Raw genomic sequence first — 11,392 nt, 5'->3', positions numbered from 1 at the left:
GTTCAATAAAGTGTTCCTGAGCCTATGAGGCAATATCTTTGACGCAGTGCCACCTGAGGGGTCGAAGGTCACGGGCATTCAATGTTGTTTTTCGGCCTTTCTGCTTTCGTGCCGAGATTTCTTCAGATTTTATTTTGATGGTGCTATGGGAATCATATACACCCATGTATAGATGATTAAATTCCTAAATTATTTCAAATTTCTTTAACTGTTGGACTCTTTACTCAGACATTCAAAGTAGTGAACCTCGGCCCATCCTTGCTTCTGAAAAACTGAGCCTCTCAGGAATGCTCCTTTCATACCCAATCATGAAACTCACCCGTTTTCATTTAACCTGTTCACCTGTGGAAATTAATTAAAGGTATTTTTTGGAGCAATGCTCAGCAGGTCTTTTGTCACTCCCATGCCAACTTTTTGGGAATGCTTAGCAGGCATCAAATTGGAAATTTTACAAGTTGATACATTTAAATTGCTCTATATTTTAAAGTGCTCCTTAGTTTAATAAGATAAAATGGTCATCATGTTTGTGTTTTGTTGTTGTAATTAACAGATGAAAGTGTGGAAACCATGGTCCTGTTTTTATTCGGACAAAATTGAAGACTAGGTATTAAATGAATGCACAAATGAGGTCCATCCAAGGCAAGGGTGCCACGTCCTCCACAACTAAAGCTTGGTTTCAGTAATGACTACACTGCGCCATCTACTGGTGATCTGAAAAAAAAACTTTCCACATAGTTCCTGCTTTTGGTTAAAACTAAGGCGGAAAACAACTTGACAGAGATGTTTTAAATTTTAACAAAATTGAAAACATTTTTATTTGGGAAGGGGGGAAAAAAATCAACATACTGCAAAGTGCCTTTTGGTTGCATTACACATCTCATAAACCATCTAAGGATGGTATAACAAAATCATTCTGAATATTTTCCAGATAAAAGGTTATTTATAGCACAAACGTTTTTTTCGAACTTGCTTACAGTCAAGTATTTCTGTAGTGTTGCAAAGGTGATACAAATAAAAAACAAAGTGGCATCTCATAGCAGTGACTACTACTATGGAAATAAGTAAAGATAAAACAAACATGTTGCTTTGTAAAACCGCCACGAAATATTGTTCAAAGTTTTACACCTCCCAACCAACAAAGCCTAGCAAAGAACGTTTGAAATATTACATAAAGAACAGATGGTGATGACCAAACGGTTGCAAAAAGGTCAGCACTCATTATGCCATTGGCACAATCTTAACAGAAAGAACATGCACAAAGTCATTAGTTATACTGATTAGCATTTGGCAAACAAGCACGTTAAGGCTAATTAGCTCTTAAGACGCCAGGAATGTCGGAGCAGTGTTCTTTTGGCTACTGCCATAAAGAAGAGAAATTTCTGCTGCTCCGAAGCTACAGAAAGTGGCACAGTGACTGTGGGTCAAGTTATCCACATTAAAGAAAAAAAATTGTTACGACAGAGACTAGAAAATAAATAACTGTGGAAAACAATCCTTGGTCCAATGTCAGGACAGGTTTGAATGTAAATATAAGACTATATATATATATATAAAAATGAAATGCTCAAGTGTTCACTGTGCATGTTGAAAACAAAAAGCACTCACAAAAATAAGATTGTCTCCCAACAGACCTGGCGGTGATAAGCTTCCACGTTAAGTGGAACGGAAGCTGGCAACCGGCCAATCATGATCAAACCATCCGATAGACAGGATGGCCACTGCAAAACGAAGTGTCATATTAAAAAAATAATAATAATCTGCATTCTGGATTTTGATTGCATCAAAATTATCACTAGTGTTGAATCTGAGTGGACAAAAAAAAAAAAAAGACATTAACTTTGGCAATTTGCTTCCACACATCAAAAAGGACCACATTGTCCATAGAAGTCAGGTGTCAGCCTAGCGACGGGAAAATGACGCTTCGCCAACTACTTGCGATATTTCTTTACTCCTCTAGATGGTGGTCTTGGTTTCAAGATACAGGCTAGTGCAATTGAAAATGCTTAAATATCCACTGCATCTTTAAACCAAGAGCACCGTCGAGACGAGTTTAAAAAAATAGCTCATGAGCTTCATGAAACTTTATTTTCCCATCACTAGGTGTCGCTATGTAGAGAGCATCAAGGCAGTTTTACACCGTAGCTGGACATCAGTATTATCAGAGGCCAAAACGGTATCTGAAAATGAGTTCATAAACTCATCCATAGCTGGTTACATGTAGGCTGAGGGGTTGCTGGTGCGTCTTCCGCGCTCACACAAAGCTTCAGGATCACAGGTACGTATCCTGGTCTGTGCTGCTGAGGCTGTGTGTGGATTGCTGCAGGGGAGTCTCTTTGGGAGGGGGGACGTCTCCAGAGGGCCCGTGTCTCGGGGGGAGGTCTCCAGAAGGCCCGTGCCTCGGGGGAAGTGGGACTGCTTCAGTCTGTGGCACAGTCTCCGGGGCCTTGCTTAGCACTGGAGGCGGGGCTGGTGGAAAAGACGGTGGCGGCGGCGTGGCGTTGAGAAGCGGATAAGGGTTTGGAATCTCCTCAGGGAGTTGTGACTTCTTCAAGGTTTTCTTCTTGCTCTTCTCATCCTTGCCCTTCAGCAGCGGGCTGAGCTCCGCCTCCTCCAGTAAAATGGTGGGGTGCTGCTGGAGATCCTGGCGCCTCGGGGGGTCGGCCATCATGATGAGTCGGGCCCCGTGCATCCTCGGGGGAGATTTGAAATTGAGCTCGCCGCGGTTCTTCCTCCAGCGCTTCAGCTGGGTGTGATGCTCCCTTTCCACGTCCCGCGCTGTAATTGGCACTTCCAGAATCTGTGTCAGGAAGACACGCGTCATTCGGACACACATGAGTCATTGAGATCATTTTCCAAGGAATAGACCCGCCCTTCATGGGAAATACAGTAAGCTCCAGCCATGTCTGGTCTTTGTGTCAAACGTTGTAACTTAATAAGTGAATGCCAAAGGCCTCTGGCAGGGTCAGCAGTGGTCAAGTCACACAGACGGCTTATTATAAAGACTGAGTGAAGCCACCCTTATTCTCGACAGTACATCGAGTCCCCAAGAACTATTCTGCATGGATGGTGGCATTCTGACCGGCAGGTGGCGCTACGCTTCGCAGGTAACAGCTTTATTGTAAATGTCAACACTGTGTAAACGCATAAAGTGGAGAATTGTCTTTGCTAAGAAAAAGCGGGGGCGGGGGGTTGGAATTACACTCCTGAAATGAGTTATCTGATTCATACTAAAAAACAAAATAGGCTTCAATATTGTCCAAGCTCATACTCAAGATTCAGCTATAATAACAATGCAAAGGAGCTACATTCTAAAATCAAAGCGTTAGCACATCTTAACTGATTTATTTCTTTCCAGGACTTTCGATGACTTCATTCAGTGATTTCATAATGTGTGGGATTGTGTTTTTATACGATGACGACTGGGTGAGTTTCTACTTTCCAGTAGTTACATTCAACAAATGATTCAACTCCCACTTTGCTGACTTCCTTCAAAGACATTGCACTAACCTGAGCTAATGCTAACCAAAGGATCATCACTTGGAGCAGGTACGTTTTGATATTAGCACCCACTCAGGTGCGGTATGACTAAAAAGACTGAGCGCTATTCATTATACACTTAGTAATGTTGCGGATATTACCTCTCGGATGAGGAAACCCTCCTGCATGTATCGAAGCTCCACAGCTCGGAGAAGCTCCATGGTTTCGTACTGGCCCTGGCAGGCCTTCAGCTTCTCACGACTACCCAGCATGCATTTCAGCAGCACCAAACCAACTCTGAAGATTATTTTGACACCTGGTTTTCACAAGAGAAAGACAAAGTGTGGTACAGTTATTTATACTACTTTCTAGTGTTTGAAATATTTTTTTTCTAGAAACATTTGTTTCAAAAGTAAAAACACGTTCTGAAATAATCATGAGGTGGTACAGTATATGTAGACCATAAATTTTAATTACCATTTTAGCTGCAGTTAGATCTAAACTGTATATTTGCTCTGTGTTACGAGTTTTGGTCCACAAATATTGAGACAAAGCCACAATTCTCATCTTTCTGGCCCTAAACACCACCACAAAGGATTTCAATTGAAACAACCATGATGTGCTTTAACTGCAGACTTTCAACTTTAATTAGGTACCGCAGGAATTCTATTTTTAGACCGCAAGGCCACGTGACTTCAGCAGCTTGAACCGGAAGGAGGTCAAAAAGAAGCCGGCTAGTTGACAAGCCATGCTAGAAGTGGTTGTTTTGCTCGCGTTTATCTCCGGAAAAAAACCTTGCCGAGTAAACACAGCTGTTATGGAACTTGTAGAAATGAAATGTAGAAACTGGTCGGCTCTATTTCAGGACTTTTTTAGCCCTCTACACTCAAGCCATCTCTTCAATTGAATATTAGTACGTTCTTCGACGACTATAACAGTGGATTTGGCACCAGGGATATCATTCTCGGACAGAATTAGCAGATTTAGTGCAGCAAACATCTTGCTATTAGACTGTTTACATCCGTCTAGTATGACTAGCCTCCATGAATATTAATTAAGTGTAGTGACGTATATCGTGCGGTACCCCATTGGAGGGTACCCAAAGCAGGTGGATTGTCTCGATGTCCCAATATTTATGGGCCGAACTGTATTTCAGCCTTTATGTATAATTTTGACCCTGGGTGCACTGGAGAAAATCCGATAGAGTATGCCTGGAAAATTCATTGTTTCAATAAAAACACATCAAATGCCCCACACATAAAAAACATTCTGTATGTAAACTTGAGCGACTTACCGTCGCAAAGGAACATGTCCCAGACACGCAACACAGAGGCCCACGGCAACGTTCGAGAGAAGGCACACATAAACCATTCAGTCATGTAGAGGATGGGGTCAATCTTGTGTTTTTCCAAATGGCGGAAAGCCAGCGGAGAGACGCGTCGTAGCAAAGCAAAAAGGATCTCGCCATCTAACTGGATAGCTTCCTATGAGACAAACAGACAATTAACATGGGGATTGGAAGCCTGTAAATAAGTGTGTGGATGTTCCACTATTGAAAACCAGTCCAATGGCATCATGTCGCTGCACGTTTTAGAAAGACAATAGAGATTATATAACATCTTTATTCGCAGTAAATCTCATTTCCACTTGAGTACAAAAATGACACTTCATGCGAAATCACAAGGTAGGATTAATCACCCATTACCACATTCTTCTTACACAATTACACCGTGACCATGCTTCTTAGCATCGGGCTTATTCATATAAAGTATTGTGTCATACTACGAGATACAAACTGTACTCTTGTTTCAGTGTCATCGCATCTGTTGTGCTTGCGGTGCGTTTCTCACCAGGCCTGGGCTGTAGTAGCCAGGAAGATACTTCTCACAAATTTGCACCAGTCCCCAGAAGGCATCCTTTGGGAAACACACACACACACAACAATGTCAGGCAACAAAATAGTTTAGCTTAAAAAGAAGAAGAAAAAAGGTCACTCCATTACTACACCTGCACCTGATTACAGTAGATGGGCTCCCTATGCAAACTTATCACTGCTTCGACCTCCAGCAGTAAATGGCTCAAGGTTATTTAAAAAAATTAACTGTGCAATAAAAACAACTTTTGTATAACCCATTAAGGCCTAAAGCGCCTGGCAAAACATGCCTTTAAAACCTAAGGGTGACTTTTGAGTCACCCCCGAAAACCTGAAGCTTTCCTGGAAATTCAACAATATTAAAAATAATTGAAATCTCAGCTCCTGAAGCAGATAGAAACATAATTCCAAAGACATTTTAGAGCTTACACTTGTGGCGTTCACACAAACCTAAGTTTATTAATATAAACCTTCAATATATATATTTTTAAATTCAACAAACAAATGTCGTAACTGCGGGTATATAACTCCAACTATTTTTACCTTCAACACTGAAGCGCAGTTGTAATAACAAAGCCGTCAAAATGTTCAACATCCTCATTGTCTACAAACATATTTCTTAACAGTATGTCACTGTTGACTTGTTACACTGATTCAAATTCCTCCCACACTGTCGTCAATCGCGTCATTTTTTTAATAACTTCCGCGAATCTGGGTCAACTATAAACGCTCAAATAAAATTCCAGGACATGCTATAAGGCCCACGTCACCCTATCGTGCATATTCTGATGCATTTCATCGGCTAAGAAAACAAAAATTGGTCAAAACACAACAAAATGACATTTCCGCTTTGCCGGGTTTAAAGGGAGAAGAGTGCAGATGCACTCTTTAACGGTAGAAGTGCGGTCACGTGCTCCCAGCCTGAATGGGTTAAAGCAGGGATGTCAAACTCTTTGAACCCAAATTTGATCTGAAGAAGCCCAACCAGCATGTCCGTGGTCCAATATGCTATAAATAACAACAGGTCACAATATTTACTCTTTTTTTTGTGTGTGCAAATAATTACTAGTACATTCTGAAAATGTTCCCATTTATTATCATCTCACTGAGTAATCTGAAATTTAATTTTTTGCATCAAATCTTGACTAACAGACACATTTCAGAATGTCATTCAAGTGGTTGTCAATGCACCTTGCAGTGGACAAAATTAGCAACAACAGTGCATTTGAATGAAAACTGTAGTTTGTGTTCTGTCCTACCAGGCCAGATTGGACCCCCTGACGGGCCTGATGTTTGACTCCCCTGGTTTAAGGCCTCAGACAAGGCAACAGCAACATCATTTGACTGGATAGTGTTTGTATGCGTAAGCAGGTGAAGCGTGGGAGTGATGTACCTCTGCAGGCATGTGCATGAGTAACACAGCAGCAATGGGAGCCTGCGCCTGGCAGTATCCCTCCTCTGGTCTGTACAGAGTGTAGGCCTTCAGAACACGGAAAAGATCCTTCTGCCTGTGCACGGACACACAACCGTGGTCACAACCATGCACCAAAAGTCCTTGTGGTCTGGGTTCTTACCCGTGCCCTCCCCGCGCCACAAACATCTCATGGAATGGAAACTGTCGATGGAGATCTTTCTCAATCACGTCGCTCCATTTGGGATCACCTGGCTGGCTGTCCAACTCCTAGGATGAAACACATGAAGGAGGCTTTAAATCTGTTTGTTGTTGTTTTTTTACATTGAGATTTCCCCAAAAAATAAGTCATCCAAATTCAATAAACACTTTCTAAGGACACACACACACTAAGCTCTCAACCAACAAAATTAAAACTTTTTTTTTTAAACTAAAAAGTAAATATTTCTAGTGAAATTGTACCACGAAATGAGCCCAAGGTAGGAGTGGAAGTGAAAGGAGGACGTCATGTCTCTGACCTGAAACTTTCCTTGGTTCTGCTCTTTCTTGCCCTTCCCTCCTGAAAGGTAGAGCCACGCACGGCCTCGGAGAGAAGGAGGAATTCCTTTCTGGCATCGAAGTCTCACCTGGACCGCGGTGAAATACGGCGTCACAAAATACCGCAAGACAAAAGAGAAAAGCGTGAACTCTGAACAACATACTGGCGAAGGCAATGAGAATGTAGCTTGTATGTTACTTGTGCAGTGTTGTTTATGTCACCATGCGCAAATCACTTTTGACATAACAGAATGACTCAAGCGATAAAAATAAAATCTATAACTGCGCTTATTGACACTTGGCATACAAAGATGTATCCCAGGATCAAAAAACAACAACCTTTCCTCACTGACATTTGCAGCAGGTGAACTATCGGCATCACATCCACAATGAGCAAATGAAGCCATTGTTCCGTGCAATCCAATTTTTTTGTTCTGGTCCGGACAAACATGGTCGTCTATATACGCAGAGGATGTTTGGACAATGTCTTGTCATACCAGTCCTATATTAAGTCACCTCAGCAGCCCCACCCTGAATATGGCTCGAAACTGTTTTTGTCACAAGCTGTGTAGTGTGAAGAAAGGATTGGTCCAACCCTGCTGCTGACTCATTAAAATGAGGTAAAGTTGCAGCTCTGTGTTAGATTGCTTTACAGTGTCTCACACACACACGCACACACACACACACACACACACACACACACACACACACACACACACACACACACGCGGACTTTTTATACATTTTCTATTTATTATATCACCTTTACAGTTGTCATATATATATATAAATAAATGTTTTATCATGCTTTTTGTGAATGTGACTAATGCAGTTTTCCTATAAGAAATAATTTAAAGCAAATTAATTTTATGTCTTTGGAATCAAAAAAACATTTCCAATTTTGCAGGTAAGGTTTTATAAATGACAGTTAAAGTGAATTTAACCACTGCATAATAAATAACTCCATCTTTAAAGGGGAAGTCAAGTCAAAAATCTTTGGACCGAGCCGCACAGTTGAAAGAATAAAAAACGTACTATACTTCCGGTTAATTGATTAGCCGAGGCTTAAAAATATTTTATTTTGAAAAAAAAGACCGGATTCTCTCTGCTTACGACGGACTCTTGACGCATGTTAAGATACTAATTATTGCAGTCGCGTAGCGCTGATGCTTATCGACAAGTTAGCAAAATGAGTAAAAAAACAGACCTATTTGGAAAGTTTCTTTGCAACGGAGAAAAAGCCCAGGGATGAGACAACACAGGAGCCTATGACCAAGGAGAAGAAAAAAGATGCATGGACTTACAGCTACAGGTGATTCCCACGCATGATGGGCTCTGCGGCAAGCGGCTCTTAATTTAGCGTTATGGTGAGTGAGTTACTCATGGACTTTATATTTGTTCTGTGGTGCCTTGTTATGTTGGCAGCCCCAACATATCATGCCTTCCTTAAATCTATCTATCTCTTAAATGCCCCAACTTGGCACATTTAAGGAGGGCACTGCTAATATAGTTCCATAAAAATGTGGCTTCACATTTATTGTTATATCTACAAAACACTCCAGTTTTTGTGTTGCTCGTATCATTCACAAGCATTACCATAGTGACCTCGCCATATTAAAGCGTTGTTGTTACCCTTATGGTGTTTGTGCTGCTACTACAGGTACATGAAAACACACAGCGGATTCGCGTTTGTTGTAATAATCCATCTCAGGGGCCGATTGTTTTGACATTTTCTGTCGACTGAAAATGATACTATAGTTGCTTAGGGCTCAGGTAATAACCAATCACGGTTCACTTGTTTTCTGAGTTTGATCATGTGACATTCACAAGCTGAGCCTTGATTGGTCGTTAGTTGAGTAACTGATGTCATTTTCAGTCGACAGCAAGTGGAAAAATGGCAGCCTCCTGAGGTGGATTTTTCTAACCTGGCAAGAGCCACATTGATAATGTGAATTACTCATAGGAGTTCTCCACAATATCAATCTGAGCTGGCTTGGGAAAGGCGGGACATGTAGTACAATACTTTGAGCTGATTGGACGATGCAGCAACTTGTGCGCATCTACCAAACTTTTGGTTTGACCAATCACAGCAACGGATGAAAATATCATTGTTGTCATAGGTTTGTGTGTGTGGCAAGATATTGGCTGTAATAACCCTGTAGAAAAGCAGAAGCAGTTTTCATGGCTTGCCTCGTGAACCACAGGGGATTTTGTGTTTCAACAGTTTAGACATTTTTTGTGTGTGTCTGACCTTATTGAATCTCTTGATCATCCACTTGTCCCAGTGATTGAGCATATCCAACCACTTCACCTCCCTTTGCCTAAGCACTGCTATAGGCACATCCTGAGCCCTTGGAGACACACATGAAAAGATAACATATATCATTTCACTATGTAAACACGTGTTCCTCGTTTAAACAAATTGAACTATAAAAGGGTTGACGTAAGCATTAAGTGATCGTGAGTTGTACAGTATAAATATCCAGAGTTGACTGTTAAAAACAAAGGCTTTGTTTTTATGGGAATTGTGCATGTGACATTTATTTTAACAGTTGAATTTATGGTAATTTGAGTGCATGCAAGTTTGAGGAATAATGCAATTCATTTAGATCTACTATGTTTAATAGCAAGCTTTCAGAGTGGCAGTATTTGCCTGAGTCAAGTGTCTACAACCACACCAAATAAGTGAGCCACATTAAAAGCTTTTGACGGAAGAAAATGCATACAGCTCTAACATAATATTAAGCGTGAGGTCTGATGCTTTTTTAACTATACAATTATCTCATCACCAAAAACGTATAATTGAAGGCTCACATTGCTTCAAAGGAGCTAATTTTAGGCACTCCTCTTTGATTTACACTAGTTAATGGAACATGGGCTCAGGAAAATTAATATCTTTGTCATCTTCAGCAGTGAAAGAAGTATTCGATTTGGGAATCAAAATTGTGGAAGAATATTCAAGAAAAAGAGCAAAACGAGCTTTTCCACACAACTTTATTAACTCACTCGTTTTAGAAGGTGAGAATGGCTCGCGCGCTTGAAAATAACGTTTTTGCTTTTGAAGACACTTCAATATAACGTTCACTTGAAAAGTATACATATAAAAAGTTACAAGGAAAAAACGGCGAAGTTACAATACTACCCGACCTTGTAAAGTAATCCACAGTTATAATACTACACATTCTATGTTACAGTGAAGAAAAAAACAGGGTATAATAACCACACTGTGCCACGCAGCTCGTGGCTCGAGACATCCAGACAGCCCACATCTCGAAATAAAACACATTTTATGAACCTTAGTTTCATTTTTTTATGGATTAAATGACTCCGAACACCGTGGAGGGTATTTACAGCATAACACAGCAATCAAGTACAGTAGAATTAAAATGCAACTTACGACGCTCCCGTGTACTGTTGCGCCCCGCCAATAAATCCGTATTTGTCGGTTTGTTTGTCGTTGGTGAAGCCGTTGAGCTCGGAGTCGGACCCCAGTGAACTTTCTTCGTCGATATGACTGCTACTGACGGTCCGGATGCTCCTTGTGTCCACCGGGCGATTGCCGTTCTCCGTGTTGGCCATGTTAGTATCGACAGCTAGCACGCTAGAAAGGTTAGCTAACGTCAGCGAGCCTGTTGACAAGCCCAAGTCAGAAACAGCACGCTTGAGACAAACATCACTGACGCCATTGCCTCCAGAAATAAATGAATTCCTTTCTATGGTTCCCTTGTTAAACATTAACAAGCACCATACCGAAACCCAAGCAATAAAACAGACGTTGTGAGTGAGGAAAAGTGAGGAAACGTAACATCAACACCAATCCGACGTTTAGCGTTAGCTAACTCGAATGCTACAGCAAACTTACGTTAACAGCTCGGAACTCGAACCTTAAGTATTCCTACACGTACTCCACCGTCCACCGACGTTATGGTGTAATTCATTGCCAGAGGAACCAACTAATTAAAGCGGGTAATGGCAATGACAACTGCTCGCTGATGGCTGTCAAATTGTGCTTCGAGCAGCAAATCCTGTCCAGTGGTGCAAATGATTTGGCTTGGGATAGGAATGCTTGTTACCTCTAGTGGATTCTCTTGGTA

The 11,392-nt window shown here is 41.2% G+C and overlaps 1 protein-coding gene across 2 annotated transcripts; it reads right to left on the bottom strand.

Moving 5' to 3' along the window:
• Positions 1-783: 783 nt before the first annotated feature.
• LOC144048501 (TBC1 domain family member 10A-like) lies at positions 784-11,353 on the bottom strand. Of its 2 annotated transcripts, none has more exons than XM_077560561.1 (10): positions 11,161-11,353; positions 10,696-10,927; positions 9,550-9,649; positions 7,280-7,387; positions 6,925-7,031; positions 6,744-6,858; positions 5,328-5,393; positions 4,772-4,961; positions 3,639-3,793; positions 784-2,797 (listed from the first exon to the last, which is right to left on the bottom strand). In XM_077560561.1, the coding sequence occupies exons 2-10, from the start codon at positions 10,875-10,877 to the stop codon at positions 2,270-2,272; spliced, it is 1,551 nt and encodes a 516-aa protein (XP_077416687.1). In that variant the 5' UTR covers positions 10,878-10,927; positions 11,161-11,353; the 3' UTR covers positions 784-2,269. The 2 variants fall into 2 exon arrangements, with proteins under 2 accessions (XP_077416687.1, XP_077416688.1); XM_077560562.1 differs by having other exon boundaries at positions 10,696-10,899.
• Between the last annotated feature and the right edge of the window lie 39 nt (positions 11,354-11,392).

Source organism: Vanacampus margaritifer, chromosome 3 (genome assembly GCF_051991255.1).
Source record: "Vanacampus margaritifer isolate UIUO_Vmar chromosome 3, RoL_Vmar_1.0, whole genome shotgun sequence".
In the NCBI taxonomy this organism is placed as follows: domain Eukaryota; kingdom Metazoa; phylum Chordata; class Actinopteri; order Syngnathiformes; family Syngnathidae; genus Vanacampus; species Vanacampus margaritifer.
This window is presented reverse-complemented; position numbering and strand designations above follow the sequence as displayed.

What these genes read in the sequence shown, in the direction of transcription:
- LOC144048501 (XM_077560561.1), bottom strand. Translation starts at nt 10,877, where the DNA reads ATGGCCAACACGGAGAACGGCAATCGCCCGGTGGACACAAGGAGCATC. An exon ending in TCATGCACATGCCTGCAGAG is followed by an intron (nt 5,394 to 6,743) that starts GTACATCACTCC and finishes TGTTTCCCAAAG; the next exon opens with GATGCCTTCTGGGGACTGGT. An exon ending in GCTACTACAGCCCAGGCCTG is followed by an intron (nt 4,962 to 5,327) that starts GTGAGAAACGCA and finishes TTTGTCTCATAG; the next exon opens with GAAGCTATCCAGTTAGATGG.